Here is a 16,986-nt window from a genome sequence, read left to right as displayed (position 1 = left end):
GGAGTGTAGAGGGAGAATGGGTAGGAAAGAGGGAACCGATTACATGGAACTGTGTGTGACCTCCTCCCTGGGGGACAGACAACTGAAAAGTGGGTGAAGGGAGACGTCGGACAGGGCAAGATATGACAAAATACCCATTTATAAACTATCAAGGGCTCATGAGGGAGGGGGGAGCGGGGAGGGAGGGGAAAAATGAGGACCTAATGTCGGGGGTTTAAGTGGAGAGAAAATGTTTTGAGAATGATGTACAAATGCGCTTTACACAATTGATGTGTGTATGGATTGGGATAACAGTTGTATGAGCCCCTAATCAAATGTTTAAAAAAAAAAAAGACAAAGAAAAATCATGTACCTTAAAGGGAATGTTGTTCTATTTTCAACAAAGTAACAAATATGCAATACATAAGTACATACACATTGAATACCTGTTTCTAAAATAGGTTTAAGATGCAAAATACATGTTCTGTGCATGTGGGATAAAACATTTTAAGTCTCTGATTCCTGTTAGAATACATCAGACATTGTATTTGTAAATATTCTTCCAGGTAAGTACCATCCATCAACTAGCTGGAAACGCTAGTTAATTTGAATTTGCCACATGTTGCCATTATATTTTCCTGGGGTGTGCTTTATAAGAGCATTGATTATATTGATTTTCAAAGTCTTTCCCCAAGTCTGTATAGAGCCTTATGGAAATAAAATAGTTTGATTCATCAAATGTGAATAAGAATTATTGTCCATTTGTTTATTTTCTTCCTGCATTGCTTTCTTCAGATGCACAATATGTTCCTGCAAACCACATTCCATTTGGGGACAGCCCTTACATCCCTTTATCTACAAAGCACAACCTCTGCCACTCCACGGATGGCCAAGGAATTCCCATTGGCTCGTATTACTTAAGGCTGAAATATTCACCAGAATAATCCCTCACGCTAACAACCTGACAACCCAAATAATTTAACTATTGTTCTTCTTCTTGAGAGTTGTCCTGACCTGATATCTCCCAAGGGACCTGGCAATGAACATAATAGTCATGTAATACGTCGGAAGCCATCTTTTTGGTGGTTAAAAACAGAAGCTTCAGTCATGTCTCAGATTCCACTACTTTAGAGTCAACAGTGTGATCTTGGTCTCATTTTATTTTCCACACTGTTAAAGACCTAAGTGGAGTGAACTAGCTTAGATTATATAAAAGGAAGAAAACAAAGGCATTGACGGTTGTCATATGAACATTCACGGGAAGCTCCAGGGTTTGAGAGGAGCGGGGAGGAGGCAGACTCCTTGTTTTCTTGCAATAACCATCCCTTTCTGGCAACTTCACAAGCATGGAGCCAACTCTGACACTTTCACTCTTTTTTTCTAGACCTCGTAGAAATTTCCCAGCAAATATATTAGGATCTCACAGGGTCCAGTTGACTCCCCAAATTGTAAATGGGGATCCCCCTTGAGTCACGCAGTCAAGTCATGCACAGCTGGTGCTGCGGCCGTCTCTCCACAGTTTACTTGAAAAAACAAAGAGGAACTAAAAATTTGTTATGCTTGAACCATTTTAATCCACAGACTCTATGTGTATGTACTTATCTGCACAACAAAATTTGGCTGTCCATCAAATTAGTTGCAACTAAAAGAACACCTTGCACCTATTTCGGCCTCTGTCTCAGGGGGAGTGGGGACAAGGGGAAATGTGTCCTGTACTCCATTCATCCGTATTCAAGGTAGCACCCGTGGGAGCATGTCAGTGCCCAACGTTTTTAGTGATCCTATCCTTTTTGTGGCTTTAAACTATCTTTTTGTTATTAAAAATAAACATTTACTATATTTTCAGCTAAATAACATAGTACTTGATGAAACACAATAGCGCTTAAATTTCATTTGGACTCACTTTCTATTTCCCTTGCACTAATGTAAATGGCTTATTCCCTACCCTAATAACTTGCTCTAGGGATGCATATAGAATAGCATATTGACAACTCTTGCTATTTCACTCTGCAATCACACAGTCTTTTTCCAGAAAACATTTATGTACTTATCCTATAATAGACCACAGAACTGAAGCATTTCCCACCTCTCACTGGTTGTCAAATTGGAAGAGTCAGCTGAAGGGAAACTAGACAAGGTTAGACTCAGCGTCTTAAAGCAAGCTTTTCATTCTTAGTGTTGTGTCTGTGTTTGAAACACATCTATTCGAGATCACTTCCTTTAACAAATTGATGGCACACACTCGGGGTCATCAGATATAAAACCAAATTCCAACATATTAAAAAAGTAAAGAATACATTTGACAGAAATTACCTTTGCTTACAAAAATTCATTACATACAATCTGCATATTTTTATCGGACCAAGAACAGTCCTCCTCATTTACAAAAACCAGAGAAACCTGATGGATAAGTAACAGTCCCCCCAAACTCCTGTAAGTGCACCACGTGTACTTCCAAGTTTTTCAAGCTCATCCGAGGGTGCTGGTCTCTCTCCTTACCCTATGCAGTCTCTGCTGCTGTTGTCCAGCACATGGAAAATCGTATCCATCAAGTCTGCACTTTTCACCAAGACGTTGAAGGGATCATCAGTGCCAAGAGCAATGTTACTGACGATGAGGATGTAGATAGAGTGTGGAGGGTCGACTGGGCACTTGTGATTTTTCCACCTGCAAACAATACAAAAGAGAAGCAAATTATTTTGATCTGATTTGGGCTAGGAAAATGTGGCTTTTAGATTTTTAAGAGCAATAAGCACATTCATCCAGTTTCATATGGGAGTGTTGCTCAGACTTACAAAATGAGACATTATTCGGAGTTTCGAAAGTTGTATAAGAAGTGGTGGTAGAATAGTGGGTTAGGTGCTGGGCTAACCATAAAGTCAGCTGTTCAATCCCAATAGCTGCTCTGAGCGAAATAGATGAAGTTTGTTGCATAAAGCACAGCGGTACAGATGGGAATTGGAAACGCAGGGAATCTAGGACAGATGAAACTCTCAGGACCAGGGGTGACAGTGGCGATACCAGGAGGGAAGGGGGGTGTAGAAAGGGGGAATTGATCACAGGGAGCTACATATAACCTCCTCTCTGGGGGACGGGCAGCAGAAGGGTGGGTGAAGGGAGACGCCGGACAGTGTAATATAAGATAGAATAATAATTTATAAATTATCAAGGGTGCATGGGGGAGAGGGGAGGAGGAAGGGATTGGGAGGGAAAAAAATGAAAATGAGCTGATTCTGGGAACCAAAGAGGAAAGCGAATTTTGGGAATAATGAGGGCAACAAATGTATAGATGTGCTTTACACAATTGATCTATGTATTGTGATGAATTGTATGAGCCCCAGTAAATTGATTAAAAAAAAAGGTTTACATTCTTAAAAACTCAAAGGGACCAGTTCTACTCTGCCCTATCAAGTTGCTATGGGGTGGAATCAGCTTGATGGCTGTGAGTCAGAATTTAGAAATATTGCATAAAAGGTAGACATATCTGTGATACTGAGTTTGAAGATCATTGGGCTATGTAAAATAAACATCTAATCTACAGATTTAGTGTAATTTTCAGCAATGATGTACTAATCAAATACTGATTTTCCAAGAATGAAAATGAAAACAATTGCTATCATTTATAGTTCAGGAAATGAAACAAAAATAATTAGAAAGAATGTGGTAACATGCATTCCTAACGTAGGTGCTTATGGTAATTGTTTGCTTTAATAATTAAATGCAAACTGGTTCCTTGTTTGTCTTGACTGTGCCAGTTGAATAGATTTAAACTATATATCCACAGCCAAACTTGGCAAAGGGGAGATGCCTCTTATTTCTACCCAGGAGAAGATCTTCTGGGGACCAAAATAACGTTCAGTTAATATTAACGTATTGAATTGGGTCACTTGTTAACCATGGCTGTTCTGAAGTGATTAGTCAGAAGTAGTTTTGCTACCTACACAAAGCCACGAGATAGTACCTTTAAATACCAGCAGAATTCTTCTGAAGCCTCATCATTAGGAATGATATTTAATGAGTGCTTATTATGTGCCATGCCCTGTAATAAGCTCTCTATAAACATTTCCTTATCTGATCCTTATGACATTCGCATGCACAAAGTATTGTCACTTATCTTCTTGGTGCCCATGCGGGAACTGGGGCTTAGATTGCATTGGGCTGCTTACACAAGGCCAGCAGTTTGAAACCACCAACCATTACACAGGAGACAGATGAGGCTTTCTTCTCCCATGAAGAGTTGCAGTCTCCGAAACGTACAGGGGCAGTTCTACCTGGTTCTTTAGGGTTGTTATGAAATGGAATGTACTTGATGACTGGCCCTTTGGCTTGGAAAGTAATTGACTTAAGGGCTGGTACAACCTGATCTCTCTCAGAACAGTGAATGGCCTTGGTTAGAACACTACTACTTCTACTATCAGTACTATAACATCCAGGTTTGGGATTTATTCTTCAATCAAGTTATATTCTCTGGCCAGATTGGGTTTAAGGAGATTTGTGTGTGTGTGTGTGTGTGTGTGTGACTTTTCATTACACACATAGAATCTGAATTTATTTTCCAGATGGTAACTTTAGAGCTGAAGCATCATTTTTTTTGGCAAATCTAAAAAAAAGGCAGCAAATCTTCTTTTCTTTGAAAATATTTATAGCTAATGCACTAATAAAATCTATTTATCAACATATTGGAAAATGTTAAATTTATTTCCACTTTCACAAAAGTAGGACTGTTTCAAAGTGTGCGTAGCCACATGTGAGCTATAAGAAAGCAAGATGACAAAGCCTCACTGGAGTGGTATGACCATGCTTCATAAATAAGAACTCTGAAAGCATCCTTCCTGTTTATTGAGAATAGCTGGGCCCTTGTTAAATCAACCTACATGACACTTTTACAAAAACATCTCATTTTTAGAATGCTGTGTAGTATCTATATCTCAAATCTCACATAAAACCCACAAAGCAAAATTATATTACTTTGGGATAGCAAAATATAAATAAACAAACAAGCAAGCCGTTGAACCAAGTCCTCGTTCAAGCTGTATAACTAACATTATTTTTCACTTAAAGAAAGTCATTGAATTTTTAGACTTTTGTTTTCATATTCTTTTAATTATGGAGATAAAACGAATGATTGCTTAGATTTTAGGGGTTCAAGGTGGATAATATTATGGAATTCTAGTTTACTGAAGGACAGGAAATGGGCTGTGATGGCCTAAATGTTAACTATAACATAAAAAGTGCCCTTTTTCTTTTTTCATGGACTAGAATTTACAGGCTAATTAAAATATAAATGGGAGAATCAAACTATTTATAAATACTTACAAGCTTGAGGCTGACTTTATTCAGATGATCCTTTAGAAACTGTGTCGAAAGGAACCCCAAAGGGTCTGAGGATAATGAAGTATCTGACTCACAGGGCTGTTGGAAGGACAAAATGGGATCATCTATGTAAAGCCTCGAGGGCAGGGCAGAAACCTGATCGGTGCATAGGAAATGCTGCCTGTATTATTATTATTATTATTATTAGAAGTTTGACTCCTTTGGAAAACAAAGGGGAGAGCCACCATCTGGTTCACTTTTCACGGATAATCTTTAGTCTTTTAATATGCTCTTGAACATTTAACATTCACTTAGTTCAATTGTATACGAACAAATGCAACGATGTCATTACCTGTCCTGTTCTTTACAAATGAATCATTTACAAATGCATCAATCTCTTGTGCAGTCACGTTTAACCCTTTATTTCTTTTTACCTGAATTTTTGAAAAATGTCAGAATTCTCCCATCTTATGTTTTGTTCTTAGCTCTTCATTTAGAAAGAGTTTTAGATATACCAGAAAATTGTAAGGGATTCACCTAGAACGTCCAAATGTTAACATTTTACCACTTAAATGATTATTTTTTGAAATAACTCTGGGAAAGTAAGTTGAATTTTTCATGCTCCTTTATCCCCAAATACTTCAATGTGTTTCCCTACACTAAGAACACTTCCTATAACCCAGAAAAAATTTCAAACTTAGGAAATTAATGTTCTTAAAATATTAGTATGATATAGCAAAATATAAATCAACAAATATGTAAGCTGTATAACTGACGTTATTTTTCACTTAAAGAAAGTCATTGAATTTTTAGACTTTTATCATTTAAAAAATTATGTAAATGATCTAATTTACAGACATTGAAATTTCACTAATGATTTCAATAATATCTTTTATCTCACTTGTGCTTTTATTTAAGAATTTAAAATATTTTAATTATTATGGTAATAGTTTTTCCTCAGAATTTAAGTCTGTCTTTTTATTCAGTATATTTATTTTCCATGCCATCAAAATATTAATAAATAATGCTTCTGGGTCTAATCCAAATTGATAAATATTTTGAATATGATCAGGCTGTTTACAAAACACTAAACTTTAGGGCCTAAAGGATCCCATTGGTGATTTTTCATTAAGTTGACAATTCTACTTGAGAATGATTGCTTAGCATATAATTAATGCTCACAAACACCCCTGACTAAATTCATATTAAAAAGTATTTAAAGAGAATTTACCTTTATGAACTGTATATATATCATAGCATGTCATCTGGTGAGGCAATGACAGTTACAGTCTAGTAACTAGCAATGACAGAGGAGCTGACTTGCCCGATGATTGCAGTCTTTCTTGATTATGGACTTGTGAGTATTCACAATCACTTGTTTATTCATGAGGAACTTCAAAACGTCAATGAAAATGGAACTAGATGGTAATGGAATTTTTGAGCCCCCCAAATACATACACACATACATAAAATCAGAGAGAAATATCAAGTACACTAGTATGCTGTTTCCATTATTTTATCCTTCTGACCATTAGAAAACAAACAAACCCCAAATGCTATTTATTGTCTGGCTTCAGCAAGGCGGTGGTCTAAAGAGAGTGGACTGAGGTTGTGAAGAAGCGTTTGAGTTCAAGTCCTCCCAGGTAAATGTTCAGTAGTTGTTTTTTTTTCAGTAGTTATTTTAAGAAAATATTTTAGCTTCATTTTCTTCTCAAGAAGTTGGGATGCTTATATTTTTCCTGGTTTGTTCACAATTACTATCCAATGAGATGATTTTTATGAAAACCTTTGTAAACTGTTATGCAACATAACGTGCCATAAATACACTTGACTGACTGTGGCCTTCGTTGTGGTTCGGTGTCCTGGAGTGGATTCTCACTCAGTTGCCCCGTGGACAACAGAAGAAAACACGGCCTGATCCTGCACGATAACACAGCGACTGCGATATCTGAGCCTGTTGTGTAGACACCGGGTCAATTCATCTCCTTGAGAGTCTTCTTTTTGATGACCATCTACTAACCAATTAGGAAGATACTATTCATTGTTACTCAGATTCCGAAGAGTGATTCTATAGTTTTATCCAAAAAAAGTCTTTCTCTGTAATATAGTGGAGACCTGGAGTCTACTCATTGAAATCACCAGGTGATTTTTTAATTCATTTATTTTGAATTCCATTCATTTATATTTCACTCCAATTCTTTATTACATATGATTTGCAGTATTTACCCTTTGCAATTTGACTGTCACTTTTCTTTATGGAGATGAACAAAAATAAGAATTGGATTCCTGATTACTATGAATTAAGAACAAGTAGGAACCCGGTGCACGACCCTTGTGGTGTCTTGTTCTGTTGTCCGTATGAGTCACTGCAAGTCGGAGCCGGCTGCACAGCACCTAAGAACACTATCTTGTCTTAATAGTGAGCCCTCCTTCTCTTTCTACATGTTGTGGACCTGGTTAAAGAAATGCAGTTAATTTTTTTCCTGAAAAATATCTAGTTATGGCTCATTCTGAATTTCTGCTTCCCCAACTCTTGAAACGTACCGGCAGCTCCTTTGGGGAAAGAGGCTACCTGTTCGTACAAAAGTTACAGCCGCAGAAACCCTAAGTCCAATGGCAGCGAAAGTGGACCACGAGATGTCTGCCCCCACATCTGATATCTGTCTTTGGTTCATCACTCTTGCAATCGTAGTTTTCTCTCAGACTTAATAAAACGGCTCCTCTGACAGACTTTTGTCCAGGCTTTCCTATTTTTTCTTCTCTTTGGGTTCAATAGTAATTTTGATTTAATTTTTGTTCTTGTTACCTTTCAGGGTGTCCCATTTCTCTTAATCTTTTTTCTTCTTTGTTTTTTGGAGATACGACCATTATTAAAAAAACAAAGCTTTTTGAAATCGACTTTCTTAGATTTGTATATGGAATTACACATTTTTACTTTGTTTTTTACATTTTACTTTTTAAAAATGATTACTTTGATGAAATGGTGACTTCCACTTTTCTAAAACCACTTTTCCTTAGTGAGTGTGTGTGTGTGTATGCGTGCGCGTGAATAATGATAGTAGTGGTAAAAATATGCACCCTTGGCGACAACAAGCATGCTACTATATGTCATTAAGCTCATTTCATATGCATACCAAAGAGTGGAACCGTCCCATTGGATTGCCTAGGTTGAAATCTTTAGTAGGGACTATTACCAGATTTTTTACTCCCATGTAGATTTGAACTAAAGTGTACCTGGGTTTGAATCTTGGTTTTATCACTTAGAGTATGACTTTAAGGTATTTAAATTTTCTCTGGAAAACAAAAACAATACCCCAGACTTAACTTATTTCTTATAGATATTAAACAAGATAATGTATGTAAAGCACTTATTGTTGTGTCTGATACTTAGAAAGGGCTCAGTAACAGTAAGTAATCATTAATATTGCTCATCAAAGCAACAATAATGCTTAAAATATTGAAAACATATTTTGAAATCAATAAAAATAACCATTTATTTTGTTTTAAAATCATTCCCTTCAAACGTTCATATAAACCCCCAGTATGTAACAAAAACAGTAGAGAAATATGTATGTTTAACTTGTGCAAAATTGTTTGAAAGCAATAATGAAAACCACAAAGTGTCAGCAAAATGGTACTGTTTGAAGCCAGGATGGGCAAGGGAATTCCACAAATAGGGCTATTCTAATGAAATATCCCCTCCTTTATAGATTTGTAGAGATGTAGCAATTGTGGGCAGACCATCATAGTTCATATAGATCAAAGGGTGATACGGAGATCAGATGTGAAGAGACTTCTTTAAAATTTTCTGAATTATGCAGTCCACATTCTCAATTTGATGAAGTCTACATAAACATGGAATTTTTGGTGGTCATCAAGTTAAGCTTATTTGCCACAACTTACCTGAATATGATGGTACCCTGATTTGGGAGCTAGCCGTTCCATCTCCTCCTTCACTGTAAGCTCGGACTTCAATAATGTAGACTCCTGCATCAGGGAGTGGTACTACTGCTTGAGGTTTTTGTGTTTCAATGATCTCACTGATACTGTGACCTTCTTGCCTATAAAAAACCTAAAAGTAATAACAGAGGCATTCAAAATTTGACAATAAATTAAGGATTACAAATGCTTATTGACTATTCACTACGTGTCAAATTCTGTGCTAAGCAAATGGAGTTGACAGCTTAGAGGGAGATGTAAGCAAATAAATACATATACTATACAAAACAACGGAAATACATATAATGCTCTCGTAGGGCATACTTGGGCAAGTTATTCATCTTCCTAAGTCTCAAGTCTCTCTTTTGTAAATGAAGATAATAATATCTACCCTGTGCTTTTGTTTAGAAAATAAAATCATAGAATACATGAAATGTACTTAACACAGGGCTTTGTACAATGGTAAATGTAATAAGAGTAAGCTACTGATTTGTTGCAAACATTATATTTCAGTTGCATCATAAAAGATGGACAAAGTTGGCAAAAACATATACATACATATACATGTGTGTATACACACACACACATATGAGAGAGAGAGAGAGAGAGAGAGAGAGAGAGAGAGAGAGAGAGAGAGAGAGAGAGAGATAGTGGTGATGGCACTGCAAAGAGGCCTAGTGGCACAGTGGCTTACTTGGGCTGCTAGTCACAGCTCAGTAGCACCAACCTACCAGCCACTCCATGATACAAAGATGAGGCTTTCTACTGCCATAAAGATTTACAGCCTTGGAAACTCTACTACACTGTCTAATAGGGTTATTCTGAGTCTGAGTGGATGCACTAGCTGTGCATTTATTTTTCTGTTTGATTTGGTGGTTCTGTCAAGTAAGCATTGATTATGGAAAATATATTTTGAGCTTGAACTAACTTTGATTTCCTAGATAAAAAGACAAAGGTAAAAACTTCAGGAAAGCAGTCTTTTCATATATTGAATCTGCTTGGACCTTATCCTTTCCTTTGCATTCTGGTAATGTGTTGGTGTCCTCTATTTCACATTGTCTATCTTTCATGAATTTAAATTTATTTGATGGTCTTCAGTGGGGAGTAATTTCTCTGTAAAACTATGACATGCATAGTAACTGCATGTATTGCAATTTTATTAGAAAGGAGTCCATAGCTCTAAGATAATTCAGTGTGATAAGAGAATTCTAAATATTTATTTGGCACTACAGCTGGGTCAGGCTTAGTGCTTTATACTGCAGACTCCTCAGAGAACAAGGCTGATTCTTGTCCTCATGGCACTTACAGGCCAATTGAGGAAAATTACAGGCAATACAATGGAGTGTGCTATGTGCACATTAGAGTACATAACTGGTGCTATGACAACAGAGGACAGGGCCTTGCCAAGATTCGAAGAATCAGTAAGATGCCCTAGAAGAATTTATAGCAGATTTTGGTTTAAAAATCTACGTTCCCCCCCACCCACCCACCCAAAGAATTTATGCTTAGGGTTTTGATTGTGGCAGTATGGTGAATTTGAATTCTGATCATCCACATGAGGTAATTAGAAAGCAAATTTATGGGAATGAAGAAGGAGGTAAATTGGTGAGGATTGACAGGGGAGTAACTATGTCAGAGGACACTGTTATTATGGTTCAATAAATTATAATTTCTTATGTCAAAGAAAACTGCAACCAGCAATGCAGATCTAATGTTGGTATAAAACCCAGAGTTGAAGGAAAATTTTGCGGGTCAGTTGAAATTTAGGAACAAAAGATAAAGGTAGGAAAAAGAGCAAGTAATGGTAGCAAAAAGTGTTTGAAATTAAATATAGCTTTGACCAATATATCCGAAGAAATATAATGCTATGACTGGAAAGAAGGTATACTAATAAATTAAAAGACACATTAAATTAATGATTAGTCTTAGGTGTTTCAGAGGATGGTGACTCAGTCTAAAAAATTTGACTTAAAAATATGGGCAATAATGTGAAATGTGAGAAGCTTAAGGTGTTATCAAGACATGTCAAAAATAGTTATTGACAGTAAGGAGGTCAGGGGATTCTTTCAGAATGTGGACATTTATAGATTGACAGTTGCAATGACAGCTATCTTTAGGCATTAAAGAATTTGGCTAATGCATTGTCCAAGCTTTTCTAAAATACTATTGAAATAAACCAAGAACAACAGCTTATCCAAAGAGATGATCCTAAACAAACTCTATGTGATACTGCTATTATGAAAGACATGAGCTAGAAACAACTAATTAATATGTGTGATGGTAACACAAAATAATGAGATGAGTGTACTGCGCTTTTTCACAGATAGCACATCCAATTAAATAATGCATCCACACGTGATGGTGGCAATGATGAATTTTTGTAAAATGTTTGGCACAGCATGCCAATGCTAACATCATCAATGCCTCATTCACCCTTATTCGATAGTCTGAAAATGTTACTTTTAATCATGTTTGTATAATAAAGATATAGGCCATGGTCAAGTTTAGTAGTCCCTTGGGAGTCAGAAAAGAAACAATCAAATATTCATTTGGCTCTGGGCCCGTTCCTGCCCAGGTCAGAAAGTAGTGCAGTTGTGAAGGAGACAGACGGGGGTTGGGCTTAGAGTTGCCCGTGGGGTTGCTACAACACAAGCAAGGTGTCAGGGTGCTAGTCCTGCATGAATTCAGCTTGCACAATTGTGTGTGTGTGTGTGTGTGTGTGTGTGTGTGTGTGAGTACCCTGTAGTCCTGAGGTCCTCTCTATGGCTAGTTGAGCCCATCTTATCCAAGCAAGATACATGATACCCCTTGTGCCTATGGCTCTGCTGTTTGCCCACAAAACGGAGATTCAAATGGCCTGAGTAGTTATAGGTAAGTTGGCCAGTGAGTCGGAATACCTGCTTATAAAAACAATGCATGGAAAAAAAATTCATATCATCTATGTATTTCCACATGTGGAAACATGTGGCTCTTAAAATGTAACTAAATAATTTTTCAGTAGTTATGCTCATAAACAAAGGGGCCCTGGGGGCATAGTGGTCATGACTTGGGCTGCTAACTATAACATCAACAGTTCCAAACCACTGGTTGCTCCATGGGAGAAAATGGGGCTTTCTACTCCTGAAAAGAGTACTGTCTTAGAAACCAAACAGGAGAAGCTCCACCCTGTCCTATTGGATTGCTATGAGCTGTCATTGTCTCTATTGCAGTGAGTTTTTTTTGTTTGTTTGTTTGTTTTTATACTCATAAATATTCCTGAGAGGGATTCTTTTTTTATTTCTCTGTGCATCTTGGAAATAACACATGGGAACAATTGAAAAATGATGAGAAATCTGAAGCCCTAATTGTACTGGGTGGTGAGAGGAGTCAACAGAATGAGCAAACATTAGGAAGCATATGGGGCTCCTGAGCAATGAGAATCCAGTGGTAGTCGTGTGGACTGGACAACTTTTCAGTACAGGAATGCCTGATAGACTATTGTAAGATAGTTGCAGGTGTGATGTCCTATTCAAAATATTCTCTGAACATATCTGTCCCGACCACTAAAGATTTCCCAAAAGTCTGCTCCATGTCAATACTCAGTATGTATGGGCCATTTCTGTTTTAGTTTTTAAAAATACATATATTAGCAAAAACATCACAAATATAATCAGATGTGCAGAAGACAGCAAATCAAATCTCATGTACTCAAAACTCCGCAGGAGGATTAGCTTTGTATTGTCCTCTGTTGTGCGTAGAGTTGCCATGTGCTTAGGGCTAAGGTGATGACAGCTAGCAAAACACAATCACCAGTTTAATCCATTATATATTAGTCTTTTAATGTGTGGGAATCACAGAGAAGAGGACAATTCTAATATGTGGAGTGTCTGTAAGATGAAAGAACAGTTATAAAATTCTAAGAAAGCAGAAGAGCCCTAGAATATAAGCTTCCAGGAAGCTGGAGAAATATAGGGCACAAGGTATGGGTGCAGTAACAAGGCCAATGTATATATAGCTGAGGAGTTTAGAAGGCTTTATCTGATGTCTAAGTCACATACACAAGCACAGTCCTTTGTCCATATTGACGGATCCTAAAATAACTAGCAAACCTCGAGCCTGAGTTCCCTTCCTCTCCCTAGCTCTGTAAACTTTGGAAAGTAGAAGTGAATGGGGAGCAGAGGCAAATGTAGGGTAACTTTTACTTGCTCACAAAGCTGTAGTGAACTATTTCACACGTGTTTTGGTCATGTGAAGTTGTTCACTCCACAGAGCCATAAGTTAACACACATAAGCCCCTGTCTAACTTGCTTACTGGGCTTCCCCTGCCACGGATGGCAAATTTGAAAAGATGCTTAGAATCTTCTTTTAAGATGCTATGTGGTGGGAAAGAGAACGATGGCTCCCATACATGCACGTGTGTCTTGGATGATGTGTCAGCAGAACGTGGAGCATTTTACTACAGATTAGTAAGCGAGCACACGGAAGGAAGTCCATGCTCACTTTCTTTGTTGGGTGGTCTGATCCTGGGGTCAGGGGAGTTGTCCTGTGAAGGGGCTGCTGGATCTGTTCGTTTTAGTTGTTGCTGAGTTGATGTTGACTTACAGTGGCCCAGCGTGACTTTGTAGAACGGCCTCGTAGGGGCCATGGTGGCCCCTATGGCCCGGTGGGTGTGCAAGGTTAGCAATGTGAACCTAGCAACTGATTTACAGAAGAAAGAGGAGACTCTTTTTCCTCTTGAAGATTTACAGCCTCAGAAACGCACAGGGGCAGCGCTACTCTGTCTTAGACTTGACTTCATGGCAGTGAGTTTACTTGTTTGTTGTGAATCTTTATGAGAACAGAGTTTTTATCTGCTGTGGAGTCACTGGGTGGGTTCCAACCACAGACTTGAAGTTAGTAGCAAAGTTCTGGATCCGTGACTCAATCTAGGAAATGATAGAGCCTAAATGGTGAGAAGAAACGACACTGTGTTTTCTTAGTACATTGCCTGAAGCTCTCGTCCTGAATTCCTGCTTGTTCCATTTTTCGATGGGGAGTGGGTGGATATAAAGATAGATATATCTCCACCACTTCCCGGTCAGTTTGTTGTATGGTAGTGGCAGATGCGTTGTTGGATGCTGGAGGAGATGTCACTGGTATTTCCAATACTGGCAGGGTTACCCAAGTGAATAGGTTTCAGCAGAACTTCTGGACAAAGAATAGACTACAAAGACGGAATAGGCTGTCCACTTCCAGGAATCAGCCATTGAAGACCATATGAATAGTCGTGGAACCTGATCAGATACTGAAAACCTCACGCAGACCATCCGAACCCTGTAAGATCTAGTGCCAGCAAATGAGACCCTCAGCTCGGGAAGCACACAGAGCATGACCGAGAAGAGCTGCCTTCTTAAAGTGTAGCCAGCCATAATGACACAGAGAGAGTAAAGCCCTCAGGACCGTTAGTTACTGATGGGGTTTGCCCTCCAAATGAGGAAAATCCAGCTGAAAACATCTACTAAGGATTGAAATTTCCAAGGATCCTAGGTGCTAACTTCTTTTCAACAGATCAGCCTGCCTCAAACTCCCTTGCGGACAGAGACATGATCAGCATGCTGAAAAGCTCCTCCTTTGGCTATGCTCTTGTAACCGCCAGACATGGTTTTGTTTTCAAAAGGTGGCCCGCTATTACACAGTGCCACCTCTGGCCTGGTAGTTCTGTCTTGGGATGCACCAGAAATCAAAGAAGAGGCTGTTTTCCTCCCCGTATCCTGCCTAGATCTGGGGATTTTATGCTTGTGTAAATTTCCCATCAGAAGTTATAGCTCTTTAACCGGAACCAATGCAGAGCCTTGCCAAGGCTGTACTAGTTCTTCACAATGCTATGTCATATTCATCAAGGGGTCCCAGCTTCCTGTTTGTACAATGACTTTGGTTTATTTTCAGACTCCCACCCACTGTGTCCAATCACATTCTTGCCCCAGTGTACATGTTTAAGGCATAGCTTTCATCTTTAGATTCCTGCTCTCTGCAAACCAGCCCTTCCTGGGACAATGCGGTAAGTCCTGTGTTAAGTCCAAGTCATTAGTCTATGGTTTTCTTTCCGTTATGGGGTACTGGGTGTCTATTTTTGCCAGGCTTCCTATTGGGAGACATTCCATCCGTCAAAGAGTCTAATGAGTTTTGAGGTCTCTCAACTTTTGTTAATAGTGATTCTTTTCTTTCTTCTAATAGACAGAAGGCAATGCAGCAATTTCAAGTTGATAAAAGGAAAACAATCCTCTGGTAATGTATGGATGCCTACTCGTCATAAATGTATAGAACTGAGATGATCTTTCTGGTAATTCCTACCTCAGCAGGAAGGGTTGTGTGATGTGGGGTTCCCCTGGTCAAAACTTACTTCAGGATATAAGGAAGGCTGCAGTTAGTGTCTTAAAATACTTCTACTACGAATCATCTAAAATATATATTCCATTCATAATTTCTTTAGAATTTACCTTCAGAATTTTAGTACTTGAGATGCAACAGAGATAGTGTTGTTTGACTTTTTCTAATAGTTAAAAATCCACTTATCATGATGATTCTTAGTTGAAATATTGAGGTCCTTCAAAATTCTATCATAAATATTTTCAACCAATAATGCATATATGGAGTTTAGGGCAGTACATAGAACCAGAAACTACAGAACAGGAATTTGAAAGTCAGCCAATTCCATACAAAGACTATGTATACTTGAACGTCAGAGATGAGGTTGTTTAAAAAAAATTGTACAAAATATTCTCAGATCTCTCAGTATCTGAGATGTTAGGTTTATGTTTGTAGCTTGTTCTCTCCCCCTGTGGATTCTTTACTGCCTGTTGTGTGGGTCCTGCACTTGGCTACTCACTGGAAAGTTGATGGCTAGAATCCAATTAGAGGTGCTTCCAAAGAAAGGAAAGATCCGAGCCCTTGAAGGCCCCATGGAGCGCAGTTCTGTTCTGAAACACGGGGGCTTGACACAGGTGGGCATGCACTCAACAGAAAATTTAAAGTTTTTATTTTCTGTTCCGTTGTTAATGCTGGACTTCATACCCCCCTGCCCCCTTCCGTGATTTTGTTAATAGAGTTGTTCTACTTAAACTGTGTTGTTCATTCTTTGCCACCTGCCGACAACCTTGATCTGCTGGTCCTGTTGGAATCAACATCAGACTAGACATGGTGATTATCATTGCTTTTCTGGACAATTTTCTATGCTTTGTGCAGTTGAAACAAATTTTGACTCTTTTGACTTTCCCACTGTGGGGGGAGGTCAGATGCTTATAGACATCCTCCCCAAGACAGTCAGTCACCAGGGAGTAGGCCCTGCTCCTTGCTGCTGGGGACAATGGACAGGCCTACAGTCATTGATTTGGTTCCTGTAGGTGGAGTCCACACCCTACTGATAATGGTTCCTATGGAGATCCAGAGAAAGGATTGAACCTGCTCAGTGACATCCAAGGTTAAACTGCCATCCTAAATCTAGGATCCACCCATCATGTCACATGTATACCCTCAACCCCTCCTCTTCCTATTGCATATATGTCCCTAGACCACCCCTTCTCACTGCTATATAACCTATAGTGCAACCCCTTCCTGTGATGTATGTCTTTACCTGTAATTAGTGTAAGGTGACCAGATTTTAATATTGGTAAAGTGGGACAACATTGATAAAACTCATATCAGAGCTGTGCGGCAAAGGGCATTTATAGAGCTCTAGATAAAGACATGTACATATACAAATATATTATATGAGGATGGGGAAATAGATCTATGAGCCTA

At 38.5% G+C, this 16,986-nt stretch overlaps 1 protein-coding gene across 1 annotated transcript in view; it reads right to left on the bottom strand.

Moving 5' to 3' along the window:
* Positions 1-310: 310 nt before the first annotated feature.
* CNTN5 (contactin 5) overlaps positions 311-16,986 on the bottom strand; it is a 1,071,081-nt gene continuing 1,054,405 nt past the window's right edge. Inside the window, exons 26-27 of the mRNA XM_045297732.1 lie at positions 9,196-9,364; positions 311-2,646 (exon numbers count right to left, since the gene is read on the bottom strand). Of these exons, the coding sequence (XP_045153667.1) occupies positions 2,543-2,646; positions 9,196-9,364 (273 nt within the window). The 3' untranslated portion in view covers positions 311-2,542. The remainder of the gene's footprint in view (positions 2,647-9,195; positions 9,365-16,986) is intronic.

The sequence above is a fragment of the Echinops telfairi genome, unplaced genomic scaffold (assembly GCF_000313985.2).
Source record: "Echinops telfairi isolate 266 unplaced genomic scaffold, ASM31398v2 ScPeMD7_7421;HRSCAF=8459, whole genome shotgun sequence".
Lineage (NCBI taxonomy): Eukaryota > Metazoa > Chordata > Mammalia > Afrosoricida > Tenrecidae > Echinops > Echinops telfairi.
Note: the sequence above shows the minus strand (reverse complement) of the source record. Positions and strands in the feature narration are given on the sequence as shown.